The sequence below is a fragment of the Notothenia rossii genome, assembly GCF_949606895.1.
Source record: "Notothenia rossii genome assembly, chromosome: 1".
Taxonomy (NCBI): Eukaryota; Metazoa; Chordata; class Actinopteri; order Perciformes; family Nototheniidae; genus Notothenia; species Notothenia rossii.
The window spans coordinates 16,814,275-16,829,015 of NC_136912.1; the positions used below are offsets into that span (position 1 = coordinate 16,814,275).

Sequence of the window (14,741 nt, forward strand, 5' to 3'; positions counted from 1 at the left end):
AGAGGCTGAAGTGCTCTCGTCTCCTCCTCACAGACTTTGAGCCTCAGAGAGGGATGGATCGTTATCTGGACAGCCTGTTTGACCCTGTGCTGTCTGAGGGGACTGGAGTAAGTTACATCTCTTACTCACACTGACACACTTGACCTCCTGAGAGGGGATTCCTCTGTCAACCATTCACTGTTGGTTACTGCACAGGTCCTGTAATGCTCCATTACTCTTAGTAGTTTTTGCACTACAGAGATAGTAAAGAAGACAGTTAGGTTTATTTATAATACATAAGAAATATAGTAATGGTAATTAATGAAACGAAGGTGCTGAGAATACAAAAGAAAATACTGTATTGTTTACTTTTTATTTCAAACAGTTGGAATGTGTTTTGATTTGCATGTGCAAATTCTGTTATTAAGAAGGCTACATTAAAACCCATCAAATTGTGTGATTGGTCACACTTTGGATTTCAACGTAGAATAGGCCAAGCTTACAGTAGGTTCCTCATTGTATGGCCTTTGCACTTCCGGCTTCTAAACTTTGTAACAGTCTTGAACTTTCTATTAGATCAGCCCCTTTCCTTTGCATCATTTAAAACTCAACCAAGAACCTACCATGATAGTTAAGCATTTGTGTTCACCAATATTTAGCTTTATTCAGTAGACTGTTGTGTTCTAGTTGAATCAATGCTCTTACATTATTATTGTTTATGTCACTGTTTTTGTTACCAAAGTGCAGCACTTTAGTCGACTTTTTGCTGTTTTTAAATGTGATCTAAAATATCAACTTAACATTAAACTATCCTAGCAGATTGCCAGAGATGCAGTGTTAGATTACTGCTCTCTGCTCAGTAAAGGCAGCAGTGAAAAATTGTTGCCTTTTCATTTGTAAGGCATTACCCACCACACAATTTAAACTACACCCCTGTCATTAAAATGACACTTGTAGTACGACCTGATTGTCTCTGATTTACTTAAATCCGCTGGTACTAAGTCTGGTCAATGGTGCAGTGAATGCTGGCCATGTTGGATCTATCAGTCTTCGGCAGCGACGTGCTGAATGTTAGCTGTGCTATCGGATGTGGCTGACAGGAATTAGCATGTATCAGATGTGTTCTACAGACCTCTCCAGCCCAGCAACCTATTACGTTACCCAGTTACCGTAACTGTCACAGCGACTAGATCGCCACGTGATTTCCCACCCAGGCAACGCAAGGATCTACTTACGAGGAACTGACACTCTGGCAAATGAAGGGCTTACTATTTAATGAGACATGGCCTACAGACACACACTGCTGTGGATGTATGGGTCAGCGGCTGATTTCTGATGGACCGGTTGCTCACTTACGAGGGGATTTCTCTGATCCGACATTCAAAAGTCTGTTTTTTATCTCCCTGTATGTCTCTATAGCACTACTGTTGACATAGACACTTACAAGTTGAAGAAATTCTCCACCAAAAAACCTGTTACTATTAAATACATCCCCTTTTGGCTTAAAAGGCAGATCTTGAATTGTTTTAGTTTGCTCCTTCATAGTAGTTGGAGTCAGCTTGGATTTCAACCAAAGGAGACAAAAGACTCTGCAAAAAAATAAGAAAAAACATGTCACAGTATATTTAACTGTTCTACTGCCATGATTTGTTATCGCCTCCACATAGCCCGAAACTTCCTTTGAATATATATTTTTAGAGATCTATTGGTGACATTTCTTTGGAGCACACTGAACGCACAGATCAGTTGTGGAGGATGGGAGGCTGCCGCCCTGGCCAGGAGATATCTCCCACTCCCTCCCGCATTCATCGCTACATCTGGGACCCAGGAGATGGCGCCATAGGAGGAGACGACCTACCACGCTGGCAATGGACCACACGAAACCGTCTACGAACTGGGGTCGGTCGCTTCAAAACATCGATAAAGAAGTGGGGCCTGGCAGACAGTGCTGCATGCGAGTGTGGTGACCCTGAACAGACTGCCGAACACATAATCACCACCTGCCCTTTATATAGACCACCCTCGGAAGGCAGCCTCTTCGACTTAGAGATGCGGGCATGGCTACACGACAAGGAGTTGGACCTCTGACATTACACGAAAGAAGAAGAAGAAGTTGTGGAGTGAATTCTGCTGCTGGAGATGATGGTTTTCTACACTTTTTGTCAACGTTGAGTGCATTTATTAAAATACATTATAACTGCAGGAGCAAACTATACACCTGTCAAAGAGGTAGAGCTCGTTGTCATATGAAATTAATACAAAACCAGAGTTTCAGTACCAAATTCACCAAAATATGACCTAAAGGGATTAACAAAACCAAATTTAGATTTGTATTAGGAACTATCTGATCAAAGACAAACAGGAAGCAGAAAGACCAGATATTTGCCAGCTTTTGATACTGGATACTGTCAATACTAATAATTATAGATTCAAGAAATCAATCAAACTTTATTTGTAAAGCAGCTTTCATTCATTGGATTGCAGTTCAAAGTGCTTCACAGATGGCTGACAATAATAATGTCTATGAACCATTCTCAATCAAAAGCCATCATTAGCCATCATATAAGCCGATACTTACATATAGGCCAATATACTGTACCTTGTTTTTTCATGTTATAATCTGATTCTTAAGAATAATTTCTTTCTGTCTGTCCTCACAGGAAACAGAATCAGCTGCAGCACTGTCCAGCAGGATGAAGGGGGCTGGGGGGGTTGGAGGCGGGTGGCAACAGCAAGGGCAGTCAACCGGCCCCCCACCTCCACCTGGAGGTCAGTGAAAAACACAGGCTCTGTTTCAAATACCTCCCTTGTTCAATCATTCACTTGATGGTTTACTCTTTGGCAGGAATCATTTTCAATTTAAACTAAACAAAACAAATTCTCACAACCTTTGTTACTGTATTAAGACAGAGCAACGATGAGATAGCACCAGCGTCTTGAATCACTAACTGGGATCTTGCAATATTGTTGTCAAAAAAAGACAGGGAAAAGTAAAAAAAGAAAAAAACACTTACAAAACCTTACTTTATATACATTAGCAACAAAAGAGGAGACAACAAATAAGCAGTTCCATTTCCTTTGCTTCACACACCAGACAGTATGAACACTATGTAAGGTCAGGAGGAATCAGTGCAACTTACTTAACAATGAACAATAAAAACAACATGGTTATGGTTTTCTTTGACTATATTACTCAAATGTTCCGACTTTGTTCGGTAACTTTATTTTTCAGTTTTTCACAAATACAATGCATGTCCAACTTTATGGCAAAAAGTTGCAAAACCCTAAAAACCCGAAGCCCAGAAACTGCTCAATGACGGACATGACCAGAACATATGCCCCATGGAAACAGGCGAATAATGACAACTGGGACCGGTTGGAGCGACACTGGGCAAAATCTTAGCGAGTCTGTCGTTGGAGTAATGTAGCCCGTGTACTACCTTAAATTGGATTAATCCATGTCTAATGCAGAAAGAAGAGGTGTGTGTATACGTGAAACAATGTTTTTGTTGTTTTGTATGTTCTCCAATATCTCCTTCCCATGCTTCTTTAGTTTTATCCCATGTGGGAGGGCAGTTATTCAGAATCAATGTATATATTTTGGACACAGCCCCTTTATTAAATGGATGAACATTAAGAACTGAGTGAGCTAGATCTTTAGAGGGTGGACATGGATATCAAATGTTCTGACTTTTAGCTAAATAAAACTAAACACTAAAGACTTCAAGATGAGGTCCATTAACTATGATTCAAATGCACAAGGAGATGTGAACACCTCCCTTTAGTGAATGTAGTAAATCATGTTGCTACTGACAGGTATTGCCACACAACTTTAATTTATGCATCATATTTGTACTGTGGGAAAGTAGTGTTCATGCTGTGAACCACTTACTGTGTTCATACATTTTTGAGAGCTTCAATTGAATCTAGGCACTGGAATAAAAGAGCACGCACATAGCCATAGACATTCAGTATAATAACACACTGAAGGAACCTCAAACTCTCAATTCATAATTACCAAGTGTAAAAAACACCACACTCTTAAAATATGATGTTTGTTTGTCCACAGCTGTGAGAGTCCTTCCCGTGGGAGGCGTGATGTCACCTCCTGTCGCTGCCGTGGCACCTGTAACACCTGGTTCGTATCAAGCGTGAAGAAAATTAAGAGAAAAGAACCCCCTCATTACACATCATTTGTCATCCCTCCTTCCTGTTGACTGTGTTTCTCCTCCTCTCTGCTCCAGATGCCCAGCAGGCTGTTTTGTCCCGGCAGCAGCAGGCCATCGTGAACCAGCAGGCCATCATCATGGTAAACCCTCCGTCTGGATCTGCGTCTGTTTATCTCTCACAGTTCTTGTTTCGGAGTTAACGCGTCTTGTTTCTCAGGCCCAGCAGATGACCATGCAGGCCATGGCCATGACGAGCCCCCCTACTTCCCCAATCACAAGCCCCCCCATGAGCCCTATACTCACACACCCTCCAAGCCCGTATGCACCTGCCAGCCCCTACGGCTCCATACCCCCGAGTCCATATGCTAACATCCCACCCAGCCCCTACGCTAACTTCACACCCACCCCCTACGGTGCAGCAGACATCCAGTACAGGCATCCCTACTCCCCCCCTTCTAGACATGAACAAACTCCCTCACACCCTCCTGCGGACCCCAGGACGCGACCCGAAGCTCGGCCTCATCCCCAGACATACTCCTCCAAAACTGAGCCGACAGAGCCCCAGGCTAACGCTTCTTCACGGGTCAGTAACTCTGAGGCATGTGAGGTAACAGTCCAGACTGACGTATTACATAAGTCGTTGTTAATTTATGAAAGATGTTATAGTTGCTGTTGTTGTAAAGTCTAACAACAACAAGCTACAGTCCCTCAGGAAAAATGTTATCCTCAAAACAAGATGCAGTGTCCTTGAAAGAATAGAGTGAGAGGCTTGTTAGAAATCAAATAAAAAACTGTATGTACATGTCGGATGATGAAAGGGAAAGCAAGTGTATTTGAAAATGAAATAAAAATATGTATGACCTTTTAATTAATCATTAAAATCAACAACTCAAGTGTCTGAGAGACGCGCTGAGGCAAAAGGAAAATAAAAGCTAACAGAGACAAAACAAAAGAACAAATACTGAGCCAAACAAACAGAGTGGCTTCCAGCATCTGCCACAGACCCTTACTGAGAAGAAGTGAAAGGATCAAAATCAGTCAATGGGATGAGAAAATGCCAAACTAGACGGAGGGCGTCTCGTTCAGCGTCTTCTGAATGTGGTGCATCTTTTGAATATGTTGGTCAGTGTCTGCAGCATTAGAGGTCTGGTGATTATACCTTTTTTTTTTGTAGGGCAATAATAGGGTTTTTTAATATGTTTTAGTCACATGAGATTGTGTGGATCTGAATCAGATTCCAGTTTACAGTAAATGTTCACATACAGGACATTTGCTTTGGTGAATTGGTGCAGAGACAAGAAGAACAACAGAACTTTTTTACAATACAAATATTTTAAAATGGAAATATTTGGACAGAATGTTCAAAGATATATATTGAACGAAAGATTCACAGAGATAATAATGCAATAAGATGCAGTGATGCACCATCCAGTTTCTAGATTCCAGTTCTGAGATAAATGAGCATAAGTGCGACATGACATTTTTCGACCCAACCTCACAGACACTTTCTAAAAACTAATTATACTGTGCTGCATTCATAGTCCTGTATTTATACAGTCCCTTTTCTACCATTTACGTTGCCTCAACATTATCCTGGCTGCAACACAATCTGAAGAGACAATGTGTAATGTCTGCAAAGCCTTCATTTTAAACTCTCTCTCCTCTCCGTGTGGCTTTCAGGTTCAGTCAGGAAAGGACAGTGGCTCTCGGAGGAAGGCTCCAGGCATCCCCATAAACAAGGACGAACCAGTCAGGAAGTTTGGTAAGAGAGTGAGAGACAGAGAAAACATGAGAGTCAGCAGGAGAGAAAGTCCCCTCAGTCCCTTAAATCTAATGTGAAAGAACACCTTTTCCCAGCAGAGCATCACTCCTTACTGCCTGTTATATTCACTTTGTGTGTGTGTGTGTGTGTGTGTGTGTGTGTGTGTGTGTGTGTGTGTGTGTGTGTGTGTGTGTGTGTGTGTGTGTGTGTGTGTGTGTGTGTGTGTGTGTGTGTGTGTGTGTGTGTGTGTGTGTGTGTGTGTGTTTGTCTTAGCCCCAGTGGTGACGACTCCTCCGCCCCCTGCTGGTGAGGTGGTGAAGTTCTCAGCAGGTCGCACCACAGAGCACATCTTCCCCAGCCAAGATGTGCAAGGTAACTGAATTTAAAAGCTTCTAAATATTTATGACTGAATGACTGAAAGATGATCATAAAGTTGATACACGTAGTTATTTCTTGATTTCTAGAAACAATGGTTGGGGTTTAGATGTGAGCAAGGAAAAAATGTAAAGTGTTATCTGCATAATTCATACGTTTATATTATTCCTTTTAAGCAATCATCAAAAGATACAACTCCCCACCTCCATCGGATGACATGCTGCTACAAGAAAAGAGGTATCGTATTGTACACACACACACACACACACACACACACACACACACACACACACACACACACACACACACACACACACATATGCATAATTGTATGTATCACACAGCAGTTGATGCTTTCTTCAGTCACAGAATTAAATAATACCATGGCTACAAAAAATGACCTACAGATACTGAGTGGGATGCTAATGCTCACAGTGAACACACACAGCACCAGGGATATTGTATTCACACACATAACTAACACATATTAAACAGTACAAACAGTAGTGTATTTGAAAACTCTGCAAACTGTAATGTGTGCTGTTGACACTGTGTGTGTTTAGGAGAGGAGAGGGGAGGTTTAGGAAGAAGCAAACCCCTCGTGATGAAGCTTTGCAGATCCTCAAACCTCAGATAGAAAACCCACCGGCTCCACAGGTACACACACACACACACACACACATTCATACACACACAAAATATGCAACACGCTGGCAGTGAAATTAGTCATACAGGGGAACATTTCTGTGTCCGTCCAGCCCAAACGTCCTGCTGCCCCCTCACCATCTGCGTCTGCAATTAAAGAAGCGGGATTTAAACCCACCAAGAGCACGAAGAAAAGAGCACCTCAACGTTCTCTCCCCCTTCCTCCTCCAGGTACTCACACTCAATCAAAGTAGACATCCGCATATTCTAATGCTGACACGACTACATTACTTTACAGAGTTATACTGTAGGTACCTGTGTATGTGCTTGAGTCATGTAGATTCAAGACAAAAAGAAAAGCTTTATTGTAATTGTACAGAACAGGTTCTAACATAATAAATAAAATAAATACCATGTCATTTTGCACTAAAAGAAGAACACTGATTGTACTATAAATACATTCAAATAGTACGCTGGAATACATGTAATTAATGCACTAGTATGAATGTAATTATTGCACTAGAATGAATGTAATAACTGCCAGTAGCGTTGTCCTCGAATAGACAGTCCTCATATTGCATGTGAGGGGGAAAGGCTATGCCACAGCCACATCCCATAATATGCAGTTTAAGTGAGTTAGTCTCTTTAATTAAATCCACTTTATTTAATGAAAGTAACTTGTGGGTGCATGTTTCCACAGATGTTTATAGATGTGGAAAGGAAATTAACAACATGTGCAGCATCTGAATGTAAACGTTCTAAATGATGCTTCAAATCATTCAGTGTAGATTTAATCATTAACATGCACACTTAGTAAATCTATTAAAAAATAAGGACATTGAATTGGGGGAAACTAAAAAGTAAAGCGATTTATTTTGAGCAGTTTCTCGAGAGCTTCCGGTAGAGATTGAGACCATCCAGACACAACTTCATCAGAGAACCAATGAGGAGCACTACACCTACACCAACGTTCCCTGGAGGCTGTACCTCAGGAAGGAGGTGTGTAACAAACTACACACATATCATGAACAGCTCTCACAATGTCTGTATTCTTTACTATTGTGAATATCTTAATTGCTTTTACAGGTTTTTTATCCGAAAGACAGCTTCAACAATCCTCTGGTGCTGGATCTCATTTTCAAACAGGTAACAGTTGAAGAGTGAATGGAAGAAAAGTGCATCTCTTTTAATGTTCATGTAATCGAATACTTGTATTTGTCATTCACCATTGTTTTCACTTCTCACCAATTGTGTTTGGGATTTTGACCTGACGACACAGAAATCATAGAAATATCAAAGTTAGTTATTTCTCACATCCTCTCTCGTGTCCTCTGTTGTTTGGTGCAGATCGTGAACGACACTCTGTCAGAGGCCTGTGTTCGCATCACGCGGGATGAAAGGCAGAAAATGAAGGGCCTTTTCGGTAATCCGTCTGTTCTTCCTGCAGACATTTCTTTAGACCTTATTCCTCTAACATATTTGTGTGTTGACATTCATGTGTGTGTCTGTTTGTTTGAATGACAGCTAAAAACGCGGTTCAACAGAATATGGATCCTGTGGAAGAGCACGTGAAGAAAACTATCGTCACCGCTGCCAGGGAAACCTGGGAAATTTACTTCTCCCGTCTGTTCCCTGCGTCGGTAAGGATGGTCAACCCTGAGAGGAAAATATTATTGATTGTGTTTGTGAGTTTGTATTGATCCTCTACTGTATGTGTGTGTGTGAGTGCAGGGCAGTGTGGGAACAGGTGTGCAGGTGTTGTCCGTGTCCCACAGCGGTATAAAGCTGTTGAAGACCGTAAAAAGCAGCGCTGCAGCTCCAGACTACTTCAGAGTCTTACGACCATACACGTATGTTCTGTTTTTTAGGTCTATTGACCTTTGTTTTTAAACTCGATGTCAGGTTTCACAGACAATCATACCAGATTGCCTCTGATTATCTGGACTTTTTCTTATTTTCTAAATATTTAGATTCAGATTTGGCTTTTTCAGGCTATATAATAACCTGACAGTACATTATTATATATCTTGGTAACATTCCGTTTAGTATGGAAGGGGAACATGGTCACGATTTCTAGTATAATGTGAATGGACTTAGTTAAATATGAAGAAGTTGAAAAACGATGACTGAAAAATATATGTTAATATTTTAATACAAATAGTTGATGAATCTTTAAGTCATATACTGAAATGATAATTATTATTTTTTTAAATAGTGGAACAAAGGCCAATTCACTTTTTTAAACGTTTTTTAAAAAATTGATTTTGCATCGCTTATAATTTCTACGGTAACTGTACCATTGTTATTTATAAGAGTTGGAAGTGTATGCTGTATATCTTACGGATTTCATAATCATATGTATGTATTTATTTCAGCTATGCAGACATCCTGTTTGTAACCATCCCCTCTGAGAACATGCTGGAGTTTAATCTGACCAACGAGAAACTGATTCTGTTCTCAGCCAAGGCTCCGCAAGTCAAACATCTCATAGACACCTTCATCAATGAGATCAAAAAGGTACAGCACACACTTTTCAGTATGCTCAATTTAAATAAATACTGGAATAACCAAAAGTAGTGAACATGCAAATAACAATACAATGGCAATGTAAGAGTATGCATTTGTGTGTTTTTCCCATGTAGGACTCAGATTATGTGATCGCAGAGCGACACTTTGTGACAGACGACCGCTCGATGCTCAGTTTTCACAAAGGTGACATCATCAGGCTGCAGGTTATGGACGGGCTGGAGAAGGGTGAGACACTCTGCTACATGTAGTAGAAAAATGTTATTTTATAAATCTTGAATCTATGATCCAAGCGTGTGTTTATGTGTGTATCCCCCAGGTTACAACTACGGCTGTGTGGTGAGGAAGAAGGTGGTGTTTTTGGAGGAGTTGAAAAGAGAAACTCAAGACTTTGGTGAGCGTTCATAAATACCTTTATTTTAGTCTAAAACAAAACCAGGTCTATAAGCTTCACCTCCTTGCATTTGGTAGCGAGATGCTAGTGTCATGGCCAAGGATAAATAATAAACAAATAATCAATTCACACTGACAGCTTCGATAGATTCTACCCTGGACTGTCCCCTGGAGGTGTGATGGTATCATAAGCCAAGGGGAAATAGGTGCAGTGACAGCACACTATAAATGCAGTGTTGTTTCAGATTTCTTTTTCAGAGGGAAGACGGTGATGCAATTTGAAAAATATTGATTTATTTCCTGAGGACACAAAAGCTGAAATAAGATCACTGATGAGGAGTAGTCATATTTGACATCGCTTCACAGATACCTGATAGGACAAACTCAGTGTGTGCTTTCACATAGATCTTTGTCATTTTCCCTGCATCTATTTTTCATTTGGACTCTGGCTGTTTGGACCCCAAACCACCCTTACAAACCTTGTTAGGATTCCAGTAAATCACTACATGTTAACATCGTATGAAAGGAGAACGTACATCTGGTATTGTTAATACTGATATATTGAAACACCCCTAATCTTTTCCCTCCTATCATTATTTTATAATTGAACATAGAAGTCAAATGTTTCAGTTGTATTCTCCTTGTAACAGCTGTATGTCTATTTCTGTGTATTTACAGTGAAAGCAAATACATCTGGAGTCCAATACCTTGCATGTGTACCAGATGTATACACACTTACTTGGCAAATAAAGATGATCCTGATAAGCAAAGCTTTCAGAGATACAGCTTTGGAGTTTAGATTTTAGGGTTAACAAAATATATATGCGATTAAGTGAAGGTGTTGGGTTCAGGCATGTAGGGTTAAGGTTAGGAAACAATGCGGGGTTTTAATGTAAGTCAATACGATGTCCTCACAATTGACACAAGTACCCAGGTGTATAGTATCTATAATTAGACCAAAAGCTGCATTTTGTGCCAGGTTATCAGCGTGTGGCATTGAGGGGAGAGTTAAGTCTGGTAAATAAGAGGGAAAAGCATGCAGATACAGATCTGACTTGTGTAAATGAAAGGACTGGAATGAAATGACCTGCTGTTAGAGGAAAAGCAGATAGGGATCAGGACCGCTGCAGAAAGGAGGCTTGTTCAGTGTCACAAAGCAGTCAGGACTGTTTGCTTTTAATGAGTGGTTTTAATCCCTCGGCTCTCTTTCTGTGTGTGTGTGTGTGTGTGTGTGTGTGTGTGTGTGTGTGTGTGTGTGTGTGTGTGTGTGTGTGTGTGTGTGTGTGTGTGTGTGTGTGTGTGTGTGTGTGTGTGTGTGTGTGTGTGTGTGTGTGTGTGTGTGTGTGTGTGTGTGTGTGTGTGTGTGTGTGTGTGTGTGTGTGTGTGTGTGTGTGTGTGTGTGTGTGTCAGGTTGGAAGTTTGGTGCTGTGTTCGGCCGCTCTGGAGCGTTCCCAGCAGAGTGTGTCCATGCCGTCGCTCCTCCTGACTTCCTGTCGCTGCCGCTGGACCGCAAGTCTGAGCCTCGAGGAGGAGCAGGCCAGTTTAATGTATCATCAGCAGTCGCAGTTGCCGTGGCATCCACCATGGCTGCACATGAGATAGATCAAACGATTGAGGTACACACACACACACATGTTTTTTTTCTGTCTGCAACACTGATCTGAGTGTCGGATGTTTTTCACTGTCGATCTCTGATTTTCAGAAGGTTTCCCTTGACGGCTTTGCTGAAGGAGATCTGGATGAGAGGGCTCTTCAGGACAGTAAATATGACATGTTGGAGTTCGCCAAGAAGTACTTCAGACAGGGAAACAACATGAAGGGGTGAGACCCAGAAAGAAAATGTGCACACACAAACTGAAATCCTCACAAACACACAGAATAAAAAAAAGTGCCTCAACGCTCTAGAAAGTGGCCTTTTTCTCAAGTTCTGCGCTTAAGTATCCTTTTGAAGTTCATTTTTTTTTAGACATTTCTTTTTCTTCACTACATACAGTAAGCAGCTATATTTACAAACAATTGATATACACATCATTATTAGTTTCTAAGATAAGATACTAAACAGCATCAAAAGCTCAACCTTAGAAAACTGAAAGATTAAAGTGTTGTTGTTTGTTACCACTCTGCATAATAAGTCTTACTACTTAGTACTTTTACTAGTAATACAGTATTTTTTCAAGCATGGTTTTGCTACTATTGCTTTTTCTGTGAGCCTGTTTAATCTGCATTTGTGTTTTCAGAGATTCCATGAAGGGCAAAAGCAAGAGCAGAGACTCCAGAGAGCCGACTGAAATGATCAAGTTCTCCAAGGTGCTTTCCTTCTTGCTAAAACTCAAAGCATGTTAGCCCATGTTTTCATAATTTGTGTTTTCTTTGGTGTATTGAATTATGCCCATTACATCACACATTTCCTGTATTATTTGATCTTTGCAGACTCCTCTGACCGAGTCTCTGATAGAGTTTACGGACATGGCCATGAACAGGGTGGCAGCTGATCTCTTCCTGTGTAAGCTCTCACCTTCTCTCCTCTAATTACATCCTCTTATTACATTACTCTTATTACACCTGATTCATCCTTTGTCAAAATGAGATGTTCCTGTATCGGATTAACTCAAGTGCTTGATTTCTCTGGAATCTGCTATTGGAGATTTAAATATTGTTGACCTGCGTGTGTCTCTGTGTAGCGGTGATGCGTTTCATGGGTGACGCTCCCTCAAGAGGATCGACAGAACAGGAAGTGATCACTATTTTCCTCAAGGTAAATACACACTTGTTTTTATTAAGCTACTATTTACATTTTTTTAATTACTTTATTTATTTATATTAATACTTACTTTCACTTTTAATTTGTAGCTTATACATAAAGATTCAACTTTAGTTTTTTCATATTTATCTTTAGTGTTTTTTTGTTACTGGAAAAGAAAACTTAGTTCGTACTTCGTTAGCTTCGTTAAAAGGCATTTAATCTACTACAATATTTAATTGTATTTGTACTTCTATGTATTTGATTTCTTATTTGATTCAACAAGCATGGACTCTTATGTGAAAAACAGCAGTGATTAATTGTGAAGCAACTGCTGCATAGCACCATCTCCTGGAATGTGAAGTCAATTTCTGTTTCAAAGTCAAGAGGTTACAGCAACTCATGCTGTCTGCTTTTTTTCTGTAGTGACATATTACAACTGAGAATTACCTGAAACAAATACATTTATTATTTATTTTAAACCATGCAACTTTTTTTTGCCGTTAGAATATTTTTCCCGAGTTTAATTTTAGTTTGACGATGATAACCCTGCTGTGTGTGTCCGCCCCCCCACCCCCCCACTCTCAGCTCATAGGAGAGTTCACCTTGATGCGGGATGAGGCTTATTGCCAACTCCTCAAACAGCTTACGGCTAACACCAGCTCCAAACCGTGAGTTTCCCACATCAGCAACATACACACATAAACCAACCCACACACCGTGCTCCTCTTTCTTAACCAAGCATGTAATCCTGAGTGTGTGTGTGTGTGTGTGTGTGTGTGTGTGTGTGTGTGTGTGTGTGTGTGTGTGTGTGTGTGTGTGTGTGTGTGTGTGTGTGTGTGTGTGTGTGTGTGTGTGTGGGTGTGGGTGTGGGTGTGGGTGTGTGTGTGGGTGTGGGTGTGTGTGTGTGTGGGTGTGTGTTCACCCTTGGGTTGTTCAGTGATAGTTGCCAACGAGGCTGGAGGCTGCTGTACATCCTGACCGCCTTCCATCGCTGCTCTGAGGTCCTCAAGCCCTTCCTGCTGAAGAACCTGCAGCAGGCGTCCCGCAGCGCAGGGGTGCAGTATCAGGGTAAAACACACACACACATCATAATGCTGTACACATTGCCACAAACAGCAGGATGTAATGTTTTCTTTTTAATTTGTTAGGCATCGCTAAAGCATGTGAGCAGAACCTGAAGAAGACGTTTCAGTACGGCGGCCGTGTCGTTCCTCCCAACAGCATGGAGCTGAAGGCGGTGATGGTCAGGGCCGCTTTTATTTACCTGCAGTGGTGTGAACATCTGTCACTATTTTAACTGACATATATTGAATATAAACCTCCCTTTCCTCATGTATGTGAGCCATGTACGTAAAATAACTGTTATATATAATTGTAAACAATATGTTGATATATATATATTATATTTACATTTTTATTTGATAGTGAGAGTAATACTTTTTACTTATATTTAGATTCCATATCAACATTTGGCTTAAATTGTTGACTTGGATTTAATATTTAGTTTTAGTGTCAGCATTAAGATATTAATTGAATACATAGATACAGATTCAACATTTGGATTTGATATTTAGATCTGGATTAAATATTTAGATTAATCATTTAGATTAAGATTTAACATTTATTGTAATGTTTGACACTTATTGCTATCTCAAACATATTTTAATAATCAAAATATATACATTAGAAAATGGTAGCTGTATTGTTACATTTGGGCCTCTTCAAGGGTGTAAAAATAATAGTTTTATTATATTTTATATTCATTATTATTTATATGCAGTTTTCTGTGGTTTAAGGTCCTAAATAAATCAGCCATATACCAACATGTCCAGTGTTATGTGCAGCACTATATGAGGGTGTTTGTCTTTTTTCTCAGGCCGGACGTAGTTCAAAACGTCAGCTGTTTCTATTTCCTGGAGGCATTGAACGTCACGTGAAAATCAAAACGTGTTCTGTAAGTGTTCATACACTACACACTATATTCTTTCATCACGACTGCAATCTAAGGGAGACAGCCGTAATGTAGTGTGTGTGTGTGTGTGTGTGTGTGTGTGTGTGTGTGTGTGTGTGTGTGTGTGTGTGTGTGTGTGTGTGTGTGTGTGTGTGTGTGTGTGTGTGTGTGTGTGTGTGTGTGTGTGTGTGTGTGTGT

General features: G+C 40.5%; 1 protein-coding gene across 1 annotated transcript in view; it reads left to right on the top strand.

Moving 5' to 3' along the window:
• The window catches only part of myo15ab (myosin XVAb), a 53,918-nt gene that overhangs the window by 33,621 nt on the left and 5,556 nt on the right, over positions 1-14,741 (top strand). The window contains exons 43-69 of the mRNA XM_079693767.1: positions 34-107; positions 2,640-2,748; positions 4,049-4,117; positions 4,224-4,288; positions 4,366-4,731; positions 5,829-5,910; positions 6,184-6,282; positions 6,462-6,522; positions 6,849-6,942; positions 7,044-7,161; positions 7,814-7,929; positions 8,017-8,076; positions 8,278-8,353; positions 8,455-8,570; positions 8,662-8,780; positions 9,306-9,447; positions 9,573-9,684; positions 9,776-9,850; positions 11,260-11,465; positions 11,552-11,670; positions 12,087-12,156; positions 12,280-12,352; positions 12,531-12,604; positions 13,178-13,260; positions 13,530-13,660; positions 13,741-13,835; positions 14,469-14,546. Of these exons, the coding sequence (XP_079549893.1) occupies positions 34-107; positions 2,640-2,748; positions 4,049-4,117; positions 4,224-4,288; positions 4,366-4,731; positions 5,829-5,910; positions 6,184-6,282; positions 6,462-6,522; positions 6,849-6,942; positions 7,044-7,161; positions 7,814-7,929; positions 8,017-8,076; positions 8,278-8,353; positions 8,455-8,570; positions 8,662-8,780; positions 9,306-9,447; positions 9,573-9,684; positions 9,776-9,850; positions 11,260-11,465; positions 11,552-11,670; positions 12,087-12,156; positions 12,280-12,352; positions 12,531-12,604; positions 13,178-13,260; positions 13,530-13,660; positions 13,741-13,835; positions 14,469-14,546 (2,882 nt within the window). The remainder of the gene's footprint in view (positions 1-33; positions 108-2,639; positions 2,749-4,048; positions 4,118-4,223; positions 4,289-4,365; positions 4,732-5,828; positions 5,911-6,183; positions 6,283-6,461; positions 6,523-6,848; positions 6,943-7,043; positions 7,162-7,813; positions 7,930-8,016; positions 8,077-8,277; positions 8,354-8,454; positions 8,571-8,661; positions 8,781-9,305; positions 9,448-9,572; positions 9,685-9,775; positions 9,851-11,259; positions 11,466-11,551; positions 11,671-12,086; positions 12,157-12,279; positions 12,353-12,530; positions 12,605-13,177; positions 13,261-13,529; positions 13,661-13,740; positions 13,836-14,468; positions 14,547-14,741) is intronic.